The 25818-nt window shown below is 39.0% G+C and overlaps 1 protein-coding gene across 2 annotated transcripts; it reads right to left on the minus strand.

Annotated features, from left to right (window-relative positions):
- Positions 1-44: 44 nt before the first annotated feature.
- Positions 45-25526, minus strand: LOC107788816 (uncharacterized). 2 transcript variants are annotated; one of them, XM_016610547.2, is made up of 27 exons: positions 25233-25526; positions 24385-25104; positions 12755-12851; positions 12568-12665; positions 11403-11534; positions 10309-10377; positions 9921-10043; positions 9691-9840; positions 9348-9479; positions 9138-9217; positions 8884-8978; positions 8707-8774; positions 7492-7593; positions 7329-7399; positions 5768-5875; positions 5604-5679; positions 4293-4429; positions 4050-4209; positions 3763-3942; positions 3554-3670; positions 3153-3308; positions 2202-2369; positions 1979-2091; positions 1748-1871; positions 537-632; positions 390-452; positions 45-302 (listed from the first exon to the last, which is right to left on the minus strand). In XM_016610547.2, exons 1-27 carry the CDS (start codon positions 25389-25391, stop codon positions 249-251), a joined length of 3648 nt encoding a protein of 1215 aa, XP_016466033.2. In that variant the 5' UTR covers positions 25392-25526; the 3' UTR covers positions 45-248. The 2 variants fall into 2 exon arrangements, with proteins under 2 accessions (XP_016466033.2, XP_075107713.1); XM_075251612.1 differs by having other exon boundaries at positions 3554-3667; positions 25233-25524.
- Between the last annotated feature and the right edge of the window lie 292 nt (positions 25527-25818).

Consider the following 25818-nt stretch of genomic DNA (forward strand, 5'->3'; position numbering starts at 1 on the left):
GGCAGTAGCAGATTAGCAGCACCGCAAACAAAATGAACACAAAATGACAAGAATGGGTTTTTTCTGGGATTTACAGAGAGGAGGTGGGTAGTAGAGAGGAGAAAAATACTGAACAATTAAAGTTATATAGGTAATTACGTACTCTGTAGAATGACGTATAAATATACTGCTTAAAAGGAGAGAGACTACTACAAGAAGCAATGGTGACTCCTACTTTTGCGGCGAAAGCAAAGGCACAAGCAAAACACCTAAGACAACTCTGAGATATCCCTGAAGAAGGATTCTTCCTCCTCCAATACACCCTGCATAAACAACAAAGCTCGGTATTAGCAGGTGTAAAGAATGTTTCTATGCTTCTTTAACTCCAAACAATTTTTCTATTGTCAAACCTTAATTATAATTATGGCGGCATCCTTGTGCAAAACCTCATTGTACTCATGACAAGAAATATTCTGCAATACTTAAAAAGTATGACTTTCGATCTTTCATAAACAGGGAGGACGAAAGCATAAAATAATTGGCAATTAAGTACTAACTTGTACACAGTTAGGGCAGCCAGTATCGCCAGAGCAACGACATGATGCAAGGAGTTCTAAAGCAGCAGTCAGCAGCTCACTGAATAAAGGTTGCACCTGTCCAGATCAAATAATTTTGGAAAGAAGTTGTGACAATATTGTATTTCCCAATTTCATGGGATAGACCATTAGATCACTTTTCTCCATGGTTTAAGCTAAATCACAGACAAGGTGGCTGCTTAGCATTTCCATACTACTAATAGCCTTTGGTTTTTTCCTTTCAATACCACATCTATTATACCAAGTAGTACCCTAAGTTAGAATTACTCTCTTCATGGTGTTGAAGCTGTTCCATGACTTACATTTATTACAGTTTGAATTTGGTCCAAACAGGTAAGATAACCTTCTTTTCATTTGCTAACCCTGGTTCAACCACAATAGTACTCAAGAATTTCAATTGCTTTTACTCAGGCATTCTGCTCATTTTAGCTTTATTCTACTTAAAGTCGCTGCAGAGACACAACAGAGGAGAGGAATTAAACGTTCTTTAACATCGGATTGCAAAATTACTAGGTTTTCATAAGTTGCTAAATGATAAATAAATGACCAACTTTTCTTCTATTCTAGACAAATATGCCTTTGAAGCAAATAAAGTATATGTAGGTCAAGTGTGGGTTCTTTATAAATATTTGTAAATATTCTCTATGATGAAAATTCACCTCCTAAACTTTAACAAAAGCAGTTTTCCAAATGCTTTACATTTTTTGGGCAGTCAAAGTTGTTCCATGACTACAAGTTCCAACCACGTCATCAAGTAGACACGTCATCTACTTGATGATTAAATATAGCAAAAGCCGTTCCAGCTTATAATTAGAAATTTCTTTAATTCATCACTTCAGTGTCTTGATCCGAGGGCCTATCGGAAACGACATCTCTACCTCACACAAGGTAGGGGTAAGGTATGCGTACACCCCACCCTCCCCAGACCCCACTTGTGGGGGGTCATACCGGATATGTTGTTGTTGTAATTCATCACTTCAGTAAATAACGTCCTACTGATATTCTGAATCTATTTCAAAACCTAACCAATTAAATTAAGGTCCCTTTTCGTAAGTTTCCTGGTGTTCCTCGGAATCTTGACAAAATGGTACAACCATCCATAAAGCTAGTAAAACAACATAATTTGAATAAAATCATGATAGGAAAAGGAATAAAAAGCAGAGATCGTTAACCTGTGCTGAAATGCCAGTTCCTCCAGGATGTGGATCATAAAGCAGAATTCTTTCTGGAACATTACGGGTATCATAAGGGTTTACACACTCTGAAGCTAAATCAGATGAATTGCAAATTATGTACCTTCAGCACAAGTTTCAGGAGACAATGAGAGAACAATTCTAATGTATGTTAACACAGACAGAGAACATGTTGAGCCAGATCTAAAAACTCATGTGCTTGAAACTTACATAGGAACGACATTAAGAAGAGCATGACCAGCAGCATGCAAACCTCCTCGGAATGAATAATTTAAGGTCTCTACAGCTGTCTTTATGGTCTGAGGGACTTGAATCCAGACAGCCTGCATGTTCATTACAGCTACAAATTACAAAGAAGAAAGAGTACTAAAACAGTGATGAACGAATATCACACAGAGGAACTCCAGAAAACACATTTCAAACTGGTATTCACCTGAGTTTCATATGTGTAATTAGGAAGTGATAGTTCAACAGTGTCAAAGACCTGGTTGCTCTTTTTCCATATTTTGCGGAAACCAAACCACGTAGTCGTTACTCTGCAACTGTGTGCTTGGGCAGTTGTTCTTGGAAGAGACAGACTAGTCGTTATTGCTGGGTAAGCCTACATAGTGGTAAAATATTATCATGTCCATCCAATATTAACTGGGATGTAACAGCTGAATTTTACAAATGACATGGTATACACAGAGTTATTTCACAAGTAGCACGCAATAAGCAATAGGATAACTTTTTTCCCCTTAAATAAGACCAATAAAGCATTTGCATTTCAAGGCTAGCCAGTTAATCGATGATCTCTTGTGATGCAGTGCATTCTACGAGTTCCTCAAATGAAAGCAGGAACATTTACCTATCAGCAATAAACATGATATGAAAAGACTATGCTTCTTTAAATATCTACCGAACCTTTGATGACTCGAAGTTCAGGGTTTTCCTTGACTAATGGAGCCATTAGCTCAGCATAATATGAGAAGGGTGCATCACATGCTCTAACCACACCTTATTTGTCGAGGATGACATAACAGTAGCATAGAGATTCCTCTTTGGAGGACAGAAACTAAGGTTTTTTTCTTTCGTCACTTATTTGGGATAATGTATGTCATACCCTAACTATCTCCATACCAGATTCCCGGAGAGACACTTGACAGAAGAGTTCTGGCAGGTAGTAGAGATTACACAAACTTTAAATAGACAGAGACCAAAAAACACCCATCACGAATAATAGAGGCTAAGAGCTTTAAATAAGCAAGCAATTTTGTTAGCTTTTTGCTCGAGCAAATATCTCTACGATGAGATTAAGCAAAAAGGTCACCACTTAAAGAAGACTGAGGCAGTCCTTGAAAAACATATAGGAAAGTGAACAGGACTACTTGAGATCTTCACATACAAAGTTGGCACCAGTGACATGGACATCAGTAAAGTCACGAGTTTTGGTGTAATATTTCAAGTCCGCTCGTTGGCACCAAGCAATTCTGTTTGCCACATCAAGCTCCTTCACAAGATACGTCTTCCCTTGGTTCATATAATTGGCCCCTTCATAAACCTGTAAATTATTCGGGCTTAAACTCATTAACTTTACAAGGTAACTTCAAAAGAAGCCAAAAGAAAACCTCAAGAATTTAAGAGTTCTCTTGCACTAAAATAATACACACACATGAATATAGGCATCGTAATAATGATCTCCCTCTCCCTCTCCTTTTCCTATTAGTGTTTTCGTTCTTCCCCTTTCTCACAATAGGAAAACATTATAATCACAAGAACTTCCAAATGTAGTTGCTACTATTTTACCTGAAAGAAAGCCTTGCTTTCTTCAATTTCTTCCAGGACTTCATTCTTTTGCATGTCAATCACTTTGTACCGCTCAGTTTCTATGGCCCGAATACTAATTGCACTTGAGGGGATCTTCTGGTAACAGCATAGAATGGATTAGAAAAGCTAACCACACCCAGCTTACAAACACATTATCGTCAATTAACACTACACTCAAAGGATCATACCTCCAGCCCGATGTAGCTCCATATTCTGGCAGCAGCACTACGTGATATATCTGTACTCAGAATTCCCTTGTTTTTAAGTGCCATTATGAGACTCTCCAAACCAGGGCCAAAGTATTTCTCGTCATCAGACAAGCTCAGTGGATATTCAAAAGCAGCAGCAGCCAGATGCTGTTCAAGAACCTGTCAAATGCTTTTCGAATGTTAAGTGAATTCCCTACTAAAAACATGGTTCAATCACTAAATTTGAAAATGATGGAAAAGTCAAGAAAAGAAGAAATCAAAACAACCTGCCGGTTTCTTGCATCTATATGACAACATTCAATTGGGCCCCTGAAAAGTTTCTGGGGAAACTTCATGAAATACTGATCCAAAGGCCCTTCAAAGGCAACATAAATTGCAAGTGATGCATTTCCTCGTCTGCCTGACCTTCCTGCTTGTTGCCACAGACTTGATGAAAAAATTTGGAACAATATCAGTTTGAGAATAAAAAGTGTGAAATCGTCGGAGGGATACAAACAAACAGTTACTACCTAGCTATGCTGCCTGGAAATCCTAGATGTAGGGTTGCATCAATATGTCCTACATCAATACCCAATTCAAGAGCACTTGTAGCAGCAATACCGCATATACTGCCATTGAAAAAGTCATGCTCAATTCTTCTGCGATCCTGTTCCATGAAGAACTAAGGTCAAACTATCTTTTTGCCAATATGCAAATTATACCCTACTTATCTATGCTAAAACAATAAGCATAAGTGCCAAATATAAACTATGGAAGCGAGAATTAGCTATAATAAGTACTGAATTTCCATATACGATAAAGAAAAAAAAGTGACAGAAGATTAGATTTGAGCCAACAAAACTGATGGGTAGTAACACAACGTAATATTGAATCAGCAAATCCAAAGCTCTGAAATGCTTAGTAAAGATAACTTTTCCTTTTTTGATAGGCAACAGTACTTTAAACCTTTGCTTATAAGAAAGTTATCCTAACAAGTACAGTTTGTCTGCATGGGCAAGACAGTGTTGTGTTTTTTCTTTTGGTTGTATCCTGAGAACATCAGCTCTTCATTGGTCGCTTATATCTAACGAGAACTAACTCTTGTGAGGGTACAGTACCATGGAATAATCTGGAGTAAACACATCCAAAGCTCTGAATGATTTAGTAGTAATACATCATTTATTTTGAGAGGTGAAAGTACTTTAAACCCTTGCTTACAAGAAAGTATTCCTTACAAATACAGTTTGTCTGCATACAGAACTAGTGTAGTGCTTTCTTTTGGTTGTATCCTGAGAAGGTTATCTCTAAATGAAGTCTTATGTCTAACAAGAAAAAAGTAATCTCGTTATAAATCTCTTTCCACTCATTCATTTCCAAAGAATCCAAGGCAGAAATCATTTGGCAAATTTGCAGACTAGCTTGAAGTATACTATTGGCAGCCCGGTGCACTAAGCTCCCGCTATGCACGGGGTCCGGGGAAAGGCCGGACCACAAGGGTCTAACGTCGCAGCCTTAACCTGCATTTCTACAAGAGGTTGTTTCCACGGCTCGAACCTGTGACCTCCTGGTCACATTAGCGACAAATTATTTTATTATGAAGAGCATCAGTCATAAGTATAAGGTATGAATCATGCTATTTTGCAAGCGCATAAAAATTGAACAAGTGGGAATATGGATGCTTTACAACGGATCAAAATAAATAAAATTGAATAAATTATACAAGCCAATTGCAGGCAAGTTTAGAGCAACATGAAAAACAATTGTCTAAGTAAATTTCCTAGGGAAAGATTAACTATAAAGAGGATGAGCAAACTCTCCTGAACCAAGTTATAGATGCTAACCTCAGCAACATAACCAGCTCGGTAAGCGCATATAGTATCAACTAAATGAGGTGATGTTTCCTGAAGAATCTCACGCCTTAGGACAAAAAGTTATTCCGGCACAACTATTAATAGAAGATAAGATGAGAACGAACCATTTGATTCTATAATGCAATTTCACTTACGTGTAACATAAAACAAGCTCACAAAGTTTGCGTGTTTTGCAAAATGCAATACAACGAAGACCATGCTGCATCATTTCTGCAAAAAGGCAAGAAACCTCCAAAATGGGACTGTGACAGAAACAGAGACAAAATGCTGTTAGAAATTAAGATACTTCTCTGTGATCATGAAATAACGAAGAAAAGGGGAAAAAGGAAAAGAGGAAAGAAAATGCATGGGGCAATAAGGTAAGAGCATTCCTGTTAGGGCTAACTTCTAAGAATCTAACATTTTCTCAAGCATCCAACTTATGGAGTGTTAAGGTGGATCACGTGCATAATAAGAAACAAAAAATGGGAGATATAAGGAACAAAGGAAAAAACCAAGGTGCAAGGTGATAGTAAGGCACCTGGCACTAACTAATAATCTAACACAAGCCTCTTAGTAAGGCAGGATAAAAGTTTGTTTATGCTACTTCGGATACTACATATCTTTAGCAATGAAGCCAATAGCATTCCTACATGTTTAGCAGTAAAAATGATCATATCAACATACGTCAGATTATTTGTCAGTAAATCAAGTGCCATCACAAATTAAATGCAGTAGCCTTATCCAGTTTACACTTTTTTGTTTCGTAAGTAAAATCTTTACCATAAGTTATGGATAGCATTCGTACTATTATCCTGCTTAAAATGCATGACGACTACACAATGCCACCAGTCTCTACCAACAAGTTATCAAGGTCTCCTATGTGTGCTATATCCCAAAAAAAAAAAAAAAAACAGATATGGGGATATCGTGCAAGTCTTGCCTTTAGTTATCCTCGTTGTAAGACTTGTCGTGCATTCATTACAGTGAGCTTCTGTAAATTACAAAGGAGAACTGATGACCTAAGCTCTACCCTAATTTCTTCAGAATTCTTACATGATCATTGCTTAAGCTTATAGATGTATTCTCTCCACATAACCTATTTGACTCGTAATCTACTCAGCCGATATCTTCTCATTCAACTTTCTTTATAGATAAAACAAAGAAACAAAACTGAAATCAACCCTCAGGGGTTGGCCTAGTGGCAATTGACTTGAGCCTTGGGGTTTGCTCCCTTTCAAGGTCTCAAGTTCGAAACCCACTGGGTGCAAACAATTTCTGAGGGCCATCGGACTGGGTAAAACCTGAATTAACCGTGGTGCACTTGCGGGAAACTCCTTGCCGAGGGCCTGTGCACCCCCGGGATTAGTCGGGGCTCAAAGAGACTCGGACACCCGGTGCAAAATAAAAAAAAAATAGGCATGTTGGTAGTGTCATGTTATATATTGTCTCCTACGCCTACATCTTTTTCTTCCGATACCTTAACAAATTTGTCACGCTTTGAAGAATATATCCTGGTATATATTCCTGTATATCTGAGAAATGAAACAGCACTTCCTTCCTTCCTGATGTAGCGAGGATGGCCCAGTTTGTGTGTGGGGTGAGGGTGGGTGGGGGGGGGGGGGAATACAGGCTCTATATAATATGTATTCAGATAACACGAGGTGCGATCTATATCCAATTCTCAATAGACAGAAAGCAGGACAAGCTTTAAACCTTGATCTTCTAGCAATCAGATGTTTGTCAACAGAGTCATCATCAATGCCACTCTTAATTCTCTTTGAGATCTGCAAGATAGAAGTACCTCAGATGAACGAAAAGTCGAAAACAGCTTCCCATTGAATACACGGGAGCTATAGGACTTTACGACGGAACATACCATTTTCAGGCGTAAAGGAGGATTCCATAACACAAAAAGCTTTGAGCCAGATGGGCTGCCATCATTCTGAATCAACTCCATTGTTGGTAGATTTGAGAGCTCCTACATTACCTCAAGGCGAGAAGATGAGATATTTATAAAATCACCAAGTAGTAACTAGTCTAAAATGATAGAGTGTATACACAACCCTCTATTTGAAGTCTTATAACATGCAAGCATTTGCGAAGTTCATCCTAGACTTCAGCTTTAGATGAATTCCACACATAGAGGTGGGAACATCTGCTAACGAAGAATAAGAATGTTGTAAAGTTTTGAGCATTCAAGGTTTCTATGTGAATGACTAGCTTATAAAGAAACTATAGAAATGTGATCCTCCATGGTACCAGGGAAAAGTAATAGGCGACAATTAACATGATATTATCAGATTATTTTAAAAAATAAGAGAAATATGAATGCAAAAACACAACAAAGCTATCAAGAGCACAGAAAGGAGGCTGAATAAGAGTCAACATCAACATAATATCTGTGTATAAGAAGAATTCCAATGAAAAAATATCTCTTGATAAGAAGAAAGAATTAAATCATGAATTTTAGAGGATGTCTATTCTCCAAAAGATTAAACGAATCATCATTCGGAGTCTCCTACTGTAAGATGTGGTCAATCTATTTGAGGTATGTTAAGGTGGCTGGGAAATGAGTTGCCAATTTCACCATTAACACTTCATATTTTGGTGAAGAAATTCCCGTTTTAAAGTATTTTTAAATAGAACTTAGGTTGGATTTCAAAGATTATAACCCGATTCCATGTCTACTTTATTCCAGTAGAGTAGATTTAGATTTTATAGTGCAAAGTAATATGTCGGTAGACGTAGTGGGTGAGCTTTGTTTAAAATTCTCAGCCTAGAGATGAAGGGTTGATCCATCACAAAAACTATCTCCAAGCATGTAGGAGATAGTTTTTGTGATTGAATTTTATGAGTGTCTTAGCTATTCAGAAGAAGGGTTTCTTCTACTTTTAACTCTCAGCTCTTTTGGCATATTCCTCAAGGTGGCGAGTTCATTCCTCTTTTGGGTGTATTCTGGTAGAAAGTCATCTCTCTTTCACTTATCTTCTTCATTTCTCGTGTCATAATGTAAACCATACAGATAAAACTTTAAGCACTACCTAAGTTAGTTAAAGATTCAATACAGTGAAACTATCCATGTTATTGATACCTTTGAGTGCTCCACGGGATTTCCAGAAGTCGCCGTAGAAAATATAAATGAAGGATTACTGCCATACACTGCATGAGAAATCAATTAAAAGCTAATTTTCAACACAAGGAACAAACAAGACATAGAAAAAGATAGAAAAAGTCTTGTAGTAGCAGTAGACAACAAGGAAAAGAGTACCATGAGAACAAAGTCGGCAAAGCCTCCTCAAAATAAGAGCAGTATGACATCCAAATGCCCCCTTATAAGAATGAGCTTCATCAACAATGACAAACCTGAGACATGCAAATAAGATTAAGGCGTCAAAAAATCAATCTTTTTTTTTTATTTAAAAAAGAGTACTTCCAGGACACTAAGAGAAAGAACGAACCAGGAAAGGTTCAAGCACATTAGTAATGTAAAACAAAAAGGACTAAAGGATCAGGAAAATTTACCTAAGATTTGATAAAATTCGACTGAATTGTCTATGACATGGCAAGATTGAAACATGCAACATATCAGGATTTGTGATCAACTGTATAAGCAGATGAAATTTCAGTACTTGCATAAGAGAAGCGAAACGAGAGGTAGAGAAATAGACTAACAGAGAAAAGGGCAAGAACAGAAATGCTCAGCCTATCTAAACATTAAAACTTACTGAATACCAGTCTAGCATTATCACGCAGCCACCTCCTATCCGTCTGAGAAGTGTCCCCATCATATACGCCAATCCTAAAGCCAGCACTAAACTCGTTTGTCATGGTTAATAAAGACCTTAGTTGATCTTGCGCTAAAGCCTGCATTGACAACTCAAATGATGTAGAAGCTGCTGCAAAGTTGCTAATAAAGATTTGTTAAGACTACAACAGAATTGAAGCAAATCTTAACAGACGCAAAGCCCATCCAACAAACTAAGCAAAAAATGTAAAGGCAAAAGATTTCTGTGAGACTACCTTTCCAAAAGACTGAATTTTCAACAATTAAGCTTGGAAAAATAAAGTTACGAACCTTCGTAGGAAAGAGGTATAACGCGCATGCTGACAAATTCTGGGATAATACTTCCAAAACTGGCACATTGTAGCAAAGAGATTTCCCACTGGATGTCAAGGTAGCTACAACAACATTTTTTCCCCCAAGAGAAGCCTGAATAGACTCAGCCTGTAGAAAAATGCTTAGAAAGTTTTAGAGAAAAGTTTTGTTTTAAGGGGAAACCACAATTAGATAGACCAGTACCTTACCTGATGGCTATATAATCTGGTAACTCCAACATTTTTCAATGCCAACATTGTGCTTTCTGAAAGTGAACTTGGGATCTCAACGTAGGTGGCATTGCGGGCACTGATCTTTTCGACATGAACAACCTGCAGCAGGAACAGAAATAATGGTGGACAACCTTTGCTTGCCTCTAACAGTAATACTTGGGTCATATAGTAGCCATTTTGAAGTCATTCACAATTGAAGCACATGCCCACTGAAGTAAATGAGGACTTCAATTTTCTCTGACAGCATAGCAATAAAACGCACTCCCGGAGTAACTCACCCATAAGAAAAGAAAATGGAATATATGCAGTTGTCAAGAGGGGAGAAGCACAATGTAAAAGTGAATAAAAGCAACAAGGTAAAAACCTGTCCATCAGATCCAAACCCCCTTCTCAGATGTTCCACCATTTCCAAAGGTGTCAAAGGATTTGTATCCTGCATGTCAAAAGCTTATCAAAATTGCAGCACTCTTTTTCGGGTATTCAACTTAAATCATTTATAATTCTTTGTCATTTATCAAAAGAAAAAAAGGACCACAAAAACCAAGGGAATCTGGCATTGATAAAAGGTCATTCAAGACACAGCAATTAGCTGTACCACTGAAAAAGGCCACTGCTAGTCTTTCTTTTGTACCCTTCATCTACCCACTTCATTGAAAATTGAAATTGCCCCTTTCTAGAATTAACAATTACTAAAATATCTGATTGGCATTTGTCCTAGCAAAAGAGGATATTTATCACTAGCATCTTAAAAGGTGAAAGAATTTTAGAGCAAAATGAGCAGATGTGTTCTGCTAAGTTCCCATTATTTCTGTGCCTATTAACAATGAATAATTACTTTATAAGTTTGGGTGACCTCTGAAAAAACAAAGATAAAGATAATTCTAGAGCTCATGCAAGCACTAGTAATGAAGAAGAAGAATTACAACGTAAAACTCAGATGCAGAGGAAGGTGTGAATTGGAGTCTCACAACTGCAATTGTGCAATCAAGATGCAAAGATTGTGGAAAGATGTGCATCAGTGTTATCAAAGGCGAAAAGCGCAAAAAAGCTCTAAGGTCCGTTGGGGCTTTAAGCGCAAATAAAGCGTGGGCTTAATGAAAAAAAAGAAAAAGTAAAACTATGCATGTAGTCCAAGACTAATCATTATAAGCATGAATAACAAATATATGGACAAAGAAATTGAAAAAAAATTCAGGATAAAGTGAAATATCAATTGTTTAAGGTCGCCTTCTCAAGATTACTCTCATTGGCAAGGAAAAGTATGCCTTAGAGCTTTGATGCAACACTAAAGCGCCCACAAAGCGAGGCGAAGCGCTCAACGTGTTTTGAGCCTCGCTTCAAGGCTCAAGCGCGCTTTAAGTGCGCCTTTGACAACACTGATGTGCATAAATGTAGCATGTTATGATGGATTAAAAGAGCATCAATTACAAGAGACTTGTGCAGGGTTTTAAGACTTACACAACAGTTTGCTTCAAAAGAATGAGAACCTGCTCGCTTTGTGTCAATGCCTGTTGCACCAACACCACCTTGCTTCACAAAGGTAATGAAATCTTCCAGGGAAATTTTAGTGAACTCGTTTCCATTTTCACGCTGCATTACAATATTCATAATTTAATAATTTAAATTTTACTGAATTGTGGTTTATGAAACAAATAACTGGCACAATGAGTCAGTCAATATCAATCAACTCCCACTTATGTGAAAGAATAGCTGGTTCCAAGCCCGGATTAAAGAGAAGGGATAATGATAAACTGGTGGCCGGCATAAAAACTATGAAGGAAACCTCAGAACATTGAACGATCACAACGAGCAACGGATATAGAAGGATCAACAACTTAATAGAAAATAAAAACAATAAAACACTTGCTTGAGCCCATCCGCTCTAACGGTGAACACTTGCTTGAACCCATGCGCTCTAGCGTTGCTGAGCAGGAACACCTAACCTGTGCTTGTGGGTCAGACATGCTACCCGGTGGATTAGTCGAGATGCTAGACACCACTGACTTTTTTTTAAAGCAGCATTAAAAAGAGACGCTTATGTTTGTCACAGTCCATCTATAACATTAAGTTAAACCAGAACTTCAGAATACCACCCAAGTACCTGTGTAATTTCCAATAGAAAGAACTTGAGATCACAAAATGCCAAACAATTTTACTTGCTAGATATTATATTTCTTTCAAAAGTTTCTTTCCTTTAAGATAGCTGCAACTTACTACATTAGTGAAGGACTTTAGCATAAACACAAATAAATGAAACTAAACCAAAAATCGACTGGGCTAGACATTTAAATGCAGTATAAAAAAAAGGGATGAGAAAACCAACTTTTTAAATTGGTCATGATGCACATCATCAGAGAAGAGTCCTGTAGTCTGACTACCAAGTAGATAAGCCAACACAACAGTAATGTGACGTTGAACTTACAAGATAAAAAGTCAACACATCATAAAAATACATGCCATAAGTCATAATAACACAGGCATAAATAAAAAGTTTCATGACTGAGATTCTGCATCTTAACTGCCTGATATTTCTAAACTTTGGAAACTCACAACACCAAAATGAACTTTAAAATTAAAAAATAAGAGTCAAGACAGGTTTATAGGATTGATAAGTAAATCATACCTTTAACAACTTGACAAACTTCAAAAGACTTGTTCGGAATGCATATTCCCTTTTCTTCATTGTGTGTAAAACACTTGATATGGGCACACCTTTTTGGGCTACTCAGCAGAAAAGGAGAAAAACAGACTTATTCAGTGATCAAGCAGCCATTTTCCTTGATCAAAGAGTTAAATATGACTAAACATACTCGCATGCTGGTCTCCCTTTGTTGTTGAGTTTCTGAAAATGACAATACCATCCTTGAAGTTTTTAACCTCTGTATCAGCATCAACAATGTGTACAACCTAAAAGAAAATAACACGTAAGTGCTTGATAATAAAAGTTCAATGATCAATGGTTTAGCTAGATCTCAAGGTTGGATTGGGGTGGTTCAGTAGCCGCGAGAAGGAGGGGGGCAAAGCCATTTCTAACTGATATGACAAAATATTTAGCAATTTAAAAGGGAAAAAATATAACTTCAAGAGACTGTGGGGGCTGCAACCACCTGACTCCCGTAAAATCCATTTGGTTATGATGATAGATAAAAATAACTATATGAGGTAAAGGGATTATAAGTGTAGACGAGGAGGAGAAGAGGGCGAATAGGGAGCATTATAAGTTGGCTAAGAAAGAGGCTAAGCTAGCAGTTACGGCGGCCAAGACTGCAGCTTTTAGTCGTTTGTATAAGGAACTCGAGGGCCGAGGAGGAGATAAAGGTTGTTCAGGTTAGCCAAGGCGCGAGAAAGGAAGGCGCGTGACTTGGACCAAGTGAAGTGCATCAAGAACGAAGAAGGTAGAGTTTTGTTAGATGAGGGGCTTATCCGTCGGAGATGGCAGACCTACTTCCATAGTCTCTTGAACGAGGAGGGGGACAGGAGCATTGTACTAGGTGATTTGGAGCTCTCCGAGAGTAGTTGTGACTTTGGGTATTGTAGGCAGATTAGAGTTGATGAAGTTGAGGGGGCTATGCGTAAGATGAGCAGGGGCAAAGCGACCGGGCCGGATGAAATCCCGGTGGAGTTTTGGAAGAGGGTGGGCAAGGCAGGCTTGGAGTGGCTCACTAGGTTATTTAATGTCATTTTTAGAACGAACAAGATGCCCGAAGAGTGGAGGTGGAGCACGATGGTTCCTGTGTACAAGAACAAGGGTGATATCCAAAATTGCAATAATTATCGGAGTATCAAGCTGCTTAGCCATACTATGAAAGTCTGGGAGAGAGTGGTAGAGCTAAGGGTGAGAAGGAGTGTGACTATTTCCGAGAACCAATTTGGGTTTGTGCCGGGTCGTTCGACTACAGAAGCCATCCACCTGTTAGGAGATTAATGGAGCAGCATAGCGAGAGAAAGAAGGACTTGCATATGGTGTTCATCAACTTAGAAAAGGCGTACAATAAAGTTCTGAGGGAGGTTTTGTGGAGATATTTGGAGGCTAGAGGTGTACATGTTGCCTACGTTAGGTTAATTAAGGACATGTATGATGGAGTAAAAGACCTGAGTGAGGACGGTGGGTGGAGACTCGGACCATTTTCCGATTATGATGGGGTTGCATCAGGGGTCGGCACTCAGCCCGTTTTTGTGTGCTCTGGTGATGGACGTACTGACACGCCACATCCAAGGGAGGTGTTGTGGTGCATGGTATGGAGGCAGACCCTGGAATCTAAAGGTTTCAAGTTGAGCAGGATCAAGACAAAATACTTGGAGTGTAAGTTCAGTGGCGAGACTCTAGAAGGGGATCAAGACAGAATGCTTGGAGTATAAGTTCAGTGGCGAGACTCTAGAAGGGGAAGGGGAGGTGAGGCTGGACTCGCAGGTCATCCCTAGGAGAGGGAGTTTTAAGTACCTCGAGTCTATTATTCAGGGGATGGGGAGATTGATGAAGATGTCGCACATCGTATTGGGGCGGGATGGATGAAATTGAGACTCGCTTCCGGTGTTTTGTGTGACAAGAAGGTCTCACCGAAACTTAAGGGTAAGTTCTACAGAGTGGTGGTCAGACCGACGATGTTGTATGGGGCTGAGTGTTGGCCAGTCAAGATTGCTCATGTCCAGAAGATGAAAGTAGCAGAGATGAGGATGTTGAGATGGATGTGCGGGCACACTAGGTTAGATAAAATCAGAAATGAGGTTATTCGCGATAAGGTGAGTAAAAATGAGGTTATTCGCGATAAGGTGGGTGTGACCTCTATTGAGGACAAGATGCGGGAAGCGCGGCTTAGGTGGTTTGGTCATGTGAGGAGGAGGAGCACAGACGCCCCAGTGAGGAGGTGTGAAAGGGTGACATTGAAGGGACTACGGAGAGGTAGAGGTAAGCCAAAGAAGAGGTGCGGAGAGGTGATTAGGCAAGACATGGCGCAGCTTCAGCTGACCGAGGACATGACCCTTGATAGGAAGGTATTGAGGTCGAGGATTAGGGTAGTAGAGTAGGTAGTGTAGAGTGTTCATGACAGCAGTATTGGCACGCAGTCTCGCTTTCTGTTGGTAGTAGGTTTTTATGACTAACCGTTGTTTTCTTTCATTGTTGATCACCTTACTGTCTTATTGTTTTATTCTGCTTTTGTATGGCTTTTTGGTACTGTCCCTTTTTGCCTATATTTTCATTAATGTGCTACTTATACTATCCTGAGCCGAGGGTCTATTGGAAACAACCTCTCTATCCTCACAAGGTAGGGAGGGGTAAGGTCTGCGTACACACTACTCTCCCCAGACCTCACGGTGTGGGATAATACTGGGTAAGTGGGTATGTTGTTGTTGAGGTAAAGGGATTACAAGTATAAGCGAAATTAAGAACATAAAAGCTTACTTCCTATAAATTCCTAGAAGTGATACTGAGATCAAATCATACATTCACTGAAAAGAAGTACACGAGTAGGGTAAGTGATTTATCTTTTGGCACCACTAGTATTCTCAAGAAAGAGAAATCCCCACTCCAGAAAGAGTAAACAAAATCTGTAGGTCAGCAGATTCTGTGGTCTTCCTAAGTTAGAAATTGTTCTTCCTTTCCAGTTGTAAGCTCACGTTTGGCATACTTGTGTTTACCCGCATAGGCGAACCCAGGATTTGAGCGCAGCGGGGGCACCGCTATTTTTGACATAGATATGTCAGCTAATAACGACAAAATTTGGCGCACTAGCTCCTTGAAAACCTAATGAATATGAGTCAGTGACTGAAAGGATATTCAAAAATATAAAAAACTTAGTCAAATAAGATCAAGATTAAAGGTCTATTAAGCAATCCAAGCAGAGCCTCAGTCACTGTTGTTGAATCGATAGATGTTTGCTATTTTGCCGAAGTGATCCTTGAAAGCAGAAGGGTTTTTGGAATTTTTAATTACTATTTTGGGGAAATATTTGGTGAATTACTTAATTTTATACATGTCAAGAAAGTGATAATGCTTATAAACTTAGATATAAGGATAAAGAAGGTGATTGGCTTTTTGTACTTAATTTTATACATGTCAAGAAAGTGATAATGCTTATAAACTTATAGCTTGTTTGTCCAAGCTTCTCAAGAGGCCAAAAATGCTTTTATTCTCAAAAGCACTTTTTTTCCTAACTTGAGGTGTTTGGCCAAGCTTTTAGGGTGCTTTTAGGAAGAAGCAGAAGCAGTTTCGGAGAAGTAGAAAAAAGTTGCTTCTTCCAAAAAGCAGAAGCAGAAGCAGTTTTGACTTTTCTTCTTACCAAAAATATCCTTAACAAAAAATAGTATATACCAAAATAACTGTTAAACCTAATACTTAGAATATTAATGTATAAATATTTCTTATTATTTTTAGGATAGCTTTCTAATATATAGTGACTTTCGGGGTGAATACTTTTATATTTGTTGAATATTTTTAATATATTTAACTTATATTAAAAGAATTACGTACAATGTAATTCAAGCCCTCAGAGCCCTCAGATATGTTCCTCTCCCTTCTCTCTAACTCTCCGCCTACCTTCTTTCACCCTGCCTTGTTTTCAGACCAACAACCAATGCACCCTCACCTATGATGGATACTCATATGCCTTCACCAATGGACCCACCAAATCCTCATAACATGCAAATCGACAGACCAAACAACCAATCACCACCCAAATCTTTCCTACAAACACTTACCTCCAATTCACAATTCCCTGCCTACATATCCACCACCCAATCAATCCTTGACACCATAGATTTAACCGATGAACTATCTAATTCCAAAGACTTAGACACTTTTATTCCGTTAACAACTAACGATAAATCAAGACTATACTCTCCTTGGAAAAACTCCGCCATAGTCAAAGTTAAAATGGTGGGACACCAGTTATTAAAAACTAAACTCACCAACCTTTGGAAACCTACTGAAGAACTCCCACTCATAGACCTGGGGTCAAATGTTTTCCTTATAAAGTTTCGTTATGAGGAAAATATGTTCAAAGCCCTACACGAAGAACCCTGGTTCATCTTAAACCACTTCCTTTATGTCCGTTGTTGGGAGCCTAAATTCATTGCATCAACCGCACAACTAACTTATGCTGCCCTATGGGTACGCCTTCCAGAACTTCCAACGGAATTTTATGACCTTGAAATACTGCAAAAGGTTGGCAATAAGATAGGGCAACTCTTGAAAATAGATACTTGTAAGTCCACCACTACAAAAGGCAGGTATGCTCGCATCTGTATTGAGGTACCTCTTGAAAAGCCTCTCAAAACACACGTTCATATAGGAACCCATAAACAAGTCCTACTTTATGAAAGTTTAAACCTATTATGCACCAAATGTGACAGATTTGGTCAAGCAAGCTGGAACTGCCAATTTACTCCAACACCACCACTAAATTCTCTCCCATCCTCATCCATACATCCACACAACAATACCTCTCCACTCTCCATGCCAGAGTCGGAATGGAAACTGTCACCTTTCCAAAAAAATCAATTACAAAATACGGGAGAAACATCACAGGACGACCATCCACTGAAGCTCACTGTTCGACTACAATTGCTTACCACCCAACACCAGCACAGGGGAAGGCGGTCGCCACGTCAGCACTCCAAGTAAGGGTAGGTAATGTAACTAACCCTAACATTAACCACTCATGGGCCCACAACAATACTCAATCACGTTCACCATCTAGCCCACAAACATTAGTAACTAAAAACATTTTCTCCTATCTACACGGATTGGACACCCCAAAAGAACCACCCACTATTGGGCCTACTGAACCATCGCTTAGTGGACCTATAAGCCCAGATACACAAAATGCTATAATAACTGATCCAACAGCAACCCGCTGGGTACAAGACCTATCCAATAGTCCAAATTGTACATACACATATGCCGACCCCACAACCTTAACAAACACTACATCCAAAAATGACCTAAACGGTATGATCCACACATCCACATGCCTTTAATTTGCCCTCTACACGACACCTCAGCAACCACCTCTGACACCATATCTACACAATCCATCTCCTCTCATTTCTCAGTCGTCTCCTTGCATGCCACCCCCTTTGTCCAATAACAGATCTTCATACCAATACCACACGCAATACCTCTACAACCCCAATGGAACATAATGATTCCTTGTCATGTGAAATATCATAATCACTCTCTAACCCTACGCCTACCTTAACACAACACAACTCAAACTCTCCTTATTCATAACCTAGACATATACAGTACCTCTACAAAAGACACCCCTCTGAACCACACTACTATATCAACCTCAAACCAGTCCAACAACAATGCAGAGACCCTGGTACACACCCCTCAGAGAGAGAAATCAAATAAACAACCAATACTTCCAATTCCCACGCCTCATAATGAACGGACCACCACATCCCAATCCCACAACCCCGCTAATTTACACCTCCCAAACTCCACCGCTAGACTATCCCCTTCAATCATGGCTCGAGATGGGCCTACAGGGTCTTCACAATGGAACTCAACAATCAGGAAGTGATACTACTAGTTCAAAATCCAATTCATCTAGCGGAGATAGTGACAGAGGGTATGCGCCTGGGGATGGAGGCGTATACTCAGAGCCAGTGGTACTCCACTCAAACACACTGCTAATCGACCACCACAGGCCCTCCTCGTCAATAACATCACCATGGGCACACCCACGACTCCCCCGGTCCACAATCTCAACCAGATAATGGGGCTACTCCCTTTCTATCCACCACATCACACGGGGATGATCTATGCTCCATGGTTCCAACACATGAACTCGTTCACACCACCACCACACCCCATGTCACCAACAAGCATCCAGGATCCAATATAACCAATACACAGTCCACCCACCACTCCCCCTCCATCACCCAACGCACTAGGCGACCAAACACGACTAGAACTAGCACAAATAATGGAGGAGATGAGGGAAACACTGACAGAATTGATATGGCTAAAGGGCATCTATCTCTACAACCTCAAAGAGCAATACGCAAAAAAATTCATTCTCAAATGCCCCCCAGAACTAACCACATGCAGTCTCAACTTCAGGGCAACTACAAACTAAGACGTGGGGAAATATGCCATGGTCATAATCCCCACACTGAGACAGACCACTTCCATGAACCCCCCAGTTCATGTGACATCTGCCCAACCACTGGGAGGGACGACTGACCTCACTGAAAATACCAACTCACAATCCATAATGAATCTCATAGTATGGAATTGTAGAGGTTCCCAAAATGCGGAGTTTAGAAGACAATTTCGCTCAATACTAGATAACTATAGGTCAGTCTTAGTTGTCTTACGGGAAACTCGCATGCATGATCACACCATTCTCAAGAATGACTTCAACTTCTCCAACATGTCTCAAGTTTCGGCACAAGGTCTGTCCGGTGGTATAGTAATCATGTGGCATGCTGACCTAGTTACTGTGGAGGATCTCAACATGACCACCCAGGAAATACACTACATGGTCCAAGTATGGCCTAACCCTACTAAGTGGTTGTTTTCATCAATATATGCAAATAACTCTGCCTACTTACGAAAATTACTTTGGGACAACTTAAAATGTATACATGATTCCTATAGGGGTCCTTGGTTAGTAGGGGGGATTTTAATGAAGTAATTAGAGCCAATGAAAAATTTGGTGGCAACCCTATTAGCAATACAAGGGCAGATGCCTTTGCACAATGCATTAATTATTGTAAGTTAGTCGACCTAGGTTTTAGGGGAAGTCGCTATACTTGGACTAATAAACAACGTCATGGTCACACTATCCTAGAAAGGCTAGATCGGCTTCTAGCAAACTATGATTGGCTAACTTTATTTCCTGAAACAGTCGTGCAACACCTCCCTCGTACATATTCGGACCATTGTCCATTACTTGTAACACTACAACCAAACAGAACCCCTAGGCAACCAATTTTCCGTTTTGAAAAATTTTGGACAACACATCCGACTTTTAAAACTGTTATCCAACAATCCTGGCAAAATGCCTCCACATTAATTGAAGCTACCAATAACTTCCAAAATAATGTTACATATTGGAATAAACATACTTTTGGCGACCTATTTACAAAAAAACGTAAACTACTTGCAAGAATTAATGGAATTCAAGCTTCCATACACTACCCCACTAGTAGTTTCCTTCAAAACTTAGAAATTCAACTAGCACATGAATTTAGTGGCCTACTAAAACAGGAGGAAGACTTTTGGAAATTAAAATCACGAATCCTTTGGTTAAACGAGGGCGATGCCAACACTAAATTTTTCCACATGACTACTCTACAGAGGCGTAGACGTAATCGCATTAACGCTCTCAAGGATAGTGTAGGAAACTGGACATTTGATCCTACACAAATTAAACAACAAATCTATTTATATTACAATCAATTATTTCAAACGACTCAATCCTCGAGCACCAATGTTCACCTTGGTTCAGCCACAAAAGCATCATTAACCATTGCTGACCAACAACAATTAGCAACTTCATTAACCATGTCAGAAATACGACAAGCCCTCTTTTCTTTTCAACCATTCAAGGCGCCTGGCACAAATGGGTTACACCCATATTTCTTCCAAAAATATTGGAAAGAAGTGGGCCACTCAGTTGTACATCTCTGTCACAAAGCTTTCAATCAAAATCAAATTCCACCAGAGATCAACAAAACCTACATGTGCCTAATACCAAACATAAAAAATGCGACTTCTATTACCCAATATCGCCCTATCAGTCTTTGCAACACAATATACAAATTGATCACCAAAATAATAGTGATTCGTCTCAAGCCATTCCTACATAAAATCATAGGACCCACACAATTTAGTTTCCAACAAGGGAAGCGAGCAACTGACAATGCAATCCTTGTACAGGAAATTCTCAATCACTTCAAAAAAAAAAAAAAAGGCAACACTGGCCAAATGCTACTCAAATTAGACTTGGAAAAAGCTTTTGATAAATTAGAATGGTCTTTTATCAAAAATACGCTTCATTACTTCAACCTCCCAAACACACTCATCTCCTTGATAATGTCATGTATTACAACGTCTTCAATCTCTATCTTGATCAACAACACGCGTACAAACTATTTTCAACCATCAAGGAGTATACGACAAGGGGATCCACTATCACCTTATATCTTTATTATGTGCCTGGAACGTCTCTCCCGCAATATCTTCCAGTCAGTTGACTACCTACTATGGAAACCCATTCAATTATCTCACAATGGCCCGCAATTATCACACCTCTTCTTTGCAGACGATATCATCCTAATTTCTAAAGTAACTAATACCAGTTGTCACAATATCATTGACACTCTTAATACCTTTACGACTCTATCAGGCCAAACTATAAATTTCCAAAAATCAAAGATCTTTTTCTCAAGGAATGGCACTATTGAAGCCAAAAACTACATCCTCTCTTGCTTTAGCATGAATGAAGGCACCACTTTTGGCAAATACTTGGGTTTCCCAATGTTTCAAAAACGACCTACTAAATCCGATTTCCAATTCCTCCTAGACAACTTCAAAGCCAGACTTGCGGGATGGAAAACAAATTTCCTCTCATTGGCAGGAAGAACAACCCTTATTAAATCAACCCTTACTAGTCTGCCCAACTATATCATGTAATATATTGCAATTCCTAAATCTATTATAAAGAAAATGGAGCAATACATGCGCAATTTTCTTTGGGGCACTACTCCTCTCAAGAGGAAAATACATTTAGTCAACTGGAAACAAATAACAACACCAAGATTATTGGGAGGATTAGGCATACAGAGACTGGAACTAAAAAATAATGCTCTATTAGCAGGCCTATCCTGGCGACTCTTTCACTCACCCAATCAACTTTGGGCACACACTCTTTTACAAAAGTATAAGAATAATCCTAAAAAAAGGGGATTTTCTAATACATGGAAAAATATCATGTTGAGTTGGATGCACTGCCAACATGGAATCCAGTGGCAAATTGGTAGCAATTCTAACATAAGATTCTGGACGGACACATGGCTTGCTCCAAACACCACAATCAGATCACTCATAGCTGGTCCTATGCCTTCGAACCACCTTAGCAGGACTATAGCTACCTAACATATCTCACAATGGTTGGGATTGGGAAGAACTTCCCTTTCATTTTACGGATCACCTAAAAACATTATCAATAGGATACATGTGCCTACCTACGCCACTAATTTTGATACTCTATACTGGGGTTTAACACATCAAGGGAAATTTACTGTGCAATCAATTTATAATAAACTACTCCACCACTGCCTACCAACAGTATCCCAAACATCAACACCCCAATATGCTTGGATTTGGAAAATTCCGGTTACCTCTAAAATTAAAACGTTCTTATGGCTTATAATACACAACCGTCTACCTACGAGACAATATTTGCATCATATAGGTATACTTTTAGACGATCGTTGCAAAATTTGTAATAGCGCACAAGAATCAATTAATCATATATTTCTAAACTGTCCAAACGTACATTCCATGTGGGCACAACTAGGGTTGACTGATGTTGTCAACCACATTAACAGATTATCACAACCTTCGGAATGGTTAATGCCTTTGATGAAGGCTAAAACCAATGCCATGCCTTACCGCATTAACAATCAAATTGTTCTTTCGTATACGCTATGGCACATTTGGCTTACTCGTAATGACAATAATTTTAATCATACCCAACACGAGCTATCTATCAAATTTGTCACTAACCAAGCCCTGGAATTTACTTACTTGGCCACCAAACTGAAATCAAAACCAAACACCATTACTACAGCCTATAAAATGGATCCCTCCGAAACCAAATTACTTCAAGCTAAATACTGATGGAGCAGCTTCCTTAGCAACTAACAAAGCAGGTATAGGGGGGCTCATTCGTGATTCAGAAGGAAATTGGATTATTGGATTTACAGGTAACATCAACATCACAACCAGCATTCATGCAGAATTACAAGCCCTCTTTCATGGGTTGGAATTGGCAACCACTCACCGTTTGGTTCCACTGGAAGTAAACGTTGATGCGTCAGAGGTACTAACACTGCTAAAAAACAATAACATGCATTACACTAATCTTATCTCTGACTGCAGGCACCTCCTGGACCAGCTGCATAGTGTCACAATTGCACATATCTACAGAGAGGAAAATGAGGTGGCCGATCGATTAGCTAAAGAAGGTTGCAGCATGGCACCAACTACAAAACCTAGTGTTTTTGACGTGCCACCAGATTTTGTCAGCATCACATTACAACTGGATCGAGCAGGAGCCATACGCTATAGGAAGAAAACATGCATAACCACTGAACAGGCCCCGGATATGGAAACAGACATTTTTGTTGACCACGATGACGGACATGCAATCACAACTACCAATGGCGTTACTATAGTAGAGAACTTCATTGGGTCAACTGATCAGACCTTTTTTGGAAAAAACTTATGTCATCATCCTCAGTGTAATAGCCAACTATGTAGCGCTACTAATACGATGCACACCATGCATCACCCTCTCTGTAGTAACTCTTTTTAGTTTAATGCAATATTATCTTTCGTACCCAAAAAAAAAAAGAATTACGTACGTTTAAATTTTATTTTCATATTTTACTTAAATAAAATGAAAAGATATAATTTTTCCTGTAATGACAAATTTTTAAGATTATTTATTTACTTATATTATTAACTGTTAAGTAAATTTATTCATGTCCTTATTCGTAATTTGATACTTAAAAGCACTTTTTGAAAAACTTGGCCAAACACAAATTATTGCTCAAAAGTGTTTTTCAAAGTGATTAGCCAAACACAAACTGTTTCTCTCCAAAAGTACTTTTTTCAAAAGCACTTCTCAAAATAAGTTTTAGATATAAGGATAAAGAAGGTGATTGGCTATTTGTTAATATTTTATCCCCTTCTATGTACTAGTACTAAATTATTGTTCATTAACTTAGAAAAGATAAAGAAAAAAAAACAAGTTGACCACTAAATACAGGATATTACACTATGTTGAATTCAAAGAGAAAAAAAAAATAAAATGAAAAAAGAGAACTGGTGTTCGGTCTCGAACCCAGGTCTTCTAGTGAGGGAGGACATTATGCAACTTATTAAACCAACGGAGCAGTTCAGCTTTTCTGCTTGAGGGCGCCACATCAAAATTATTTGAGGGGTATACGGTTTTTGCCGAGACTAGCGGGATCGGGTGACCCCTCTCATCTCCATGTAGGTCCGCCTCTGTTTACCCGGAGGCACTTATGCTAGGCCCTCCAACAATTATCCATTGCCAAAAATGAATGAGTGAGACCAAAGCTCAAAGTCAGCATGTGATGATAGTATGGGATACTACTGGACAAAAATGTTGAAAAATATCAAAGAAAGTAGGAGATAAAACTGTCAAAATAGTCAGAGCTCCAAACAAAGTACCTTAGGACAAAGTAGAGAAAGTTGCTCGATATCTGCCACACTGGCTTGAAATCCAAACGGACATAGATGATCAAGTGCTCCCTTCAGACTAGAGTAGGTAACTTGTACCTGCTGAAGTTGCAAGGAAGCAGAATAAACGTTTAAAAAAGAAAACACTTTACTTATACTCTTCAACCACGTTGGGCACCCACACGAATCACTAAAACTTGAACATGGATCAACCGCATTGTCCTTTCTGTTGGCTTCCTTACAAGCGCAGTCACCTGAACCAGGGTTGGTAAAACAATTTATAGACGCTAAAACCTGAACAAATATCTTAGCTTTCTCGTCATCCATGTCATTGGTAGATGATTTTAGTATGCTCAAGACTAGCTCATCTGCATATCCTTCCATCTTGTCATTCTTGACGCTTCTCTTGCGCTTTACCTGTGAAGAACAATTTGCCGGAACACTGCTATTGTGTGTTGCATCCAACCGAAGTTCGGTCTGATTGTCGTCCGCAGAGATGCCGCTCAAGTAAGACAAGTCTTGCATCATGTCAGACCATGCTGCCTCCGCCTGTTTCAGAGTTGAGCCACCAACTAGGATAGTTGAACTTGTAGGTGTCTCGGTTTTCTTGTTCTGTTGTCTGTCTTTCTTTGTATAGGGAACAAGTACCAGAAATTCCCCACTTACAACTGAATGGTCACTTACCTTACTCTCTAAACCCAATTTCACACCCTGATTATAAAGTATACCGCACAAGATCAACATCAAAAAATAATACTAAAATTTTGCTTTCTGCTAGAAACTAAATTTTTGTATTTCAATAATTCTCAGGCAAATAGGAGAGGAATGGAAGAAATTACCTTGAGAAAAAGATGGAAATTTGGGGAATTTGAAGCGGGAGGGAAAGTTTGCTTGAGGAGCTGCTTGAGTTCTTGAATGGTTTTGTCCGGTGAAACGGAGACGATTACGGATTCGCCCATTAGGCTACGCACTTCCAAACTTGTCTCTGATTCTTCCATTTGCTCCGCTCTTGAAATAGACTGATATTGGGCGATGGCCGTTGAGAGGGAGTAGCAAAGACCTAATATTTGGCGGGGGAGTTGATGCTCACGTGCGATCTCCGGCTCATGCACGTGATCTCTTCCTGTCTCGCCGACTTCTGCCACTCGTAATTTTCCTCAATTCTCTTTTTTATCCCTTTCTTTTCACCAAACGAATTAGAAACAAGGGCGATTTGACTTAAAATCAAAAAATATAAAAGGTATTATTACTTTTAGCACGCGCTAAAAATTATTTATATTCGATAGCCGAAAATTATATAAAATTTATATAATTTTTATATATAATGTATATATATATATATATATACAAATATATATATTTTTTCGATAATTATTTTGAGAATGGCTATATAATATTATTTTTCCATTATAAGGTATTTAAAAA

This window comes from Nicotiana tabacum, chromosome 4 (genome assembly GCF_000715075.1).
Source record: "Nicotiana tabacum cultivar K326 chromosome 4, ASM71507v2, whole genome shotgun sequence".
Lineage (NCBI taxonomy): Eukaryota > Viridiplantae > Streptophyta > Magnoliopsida > Solanales > Solanaceae > Nicotiana > Nicotiana tabacum.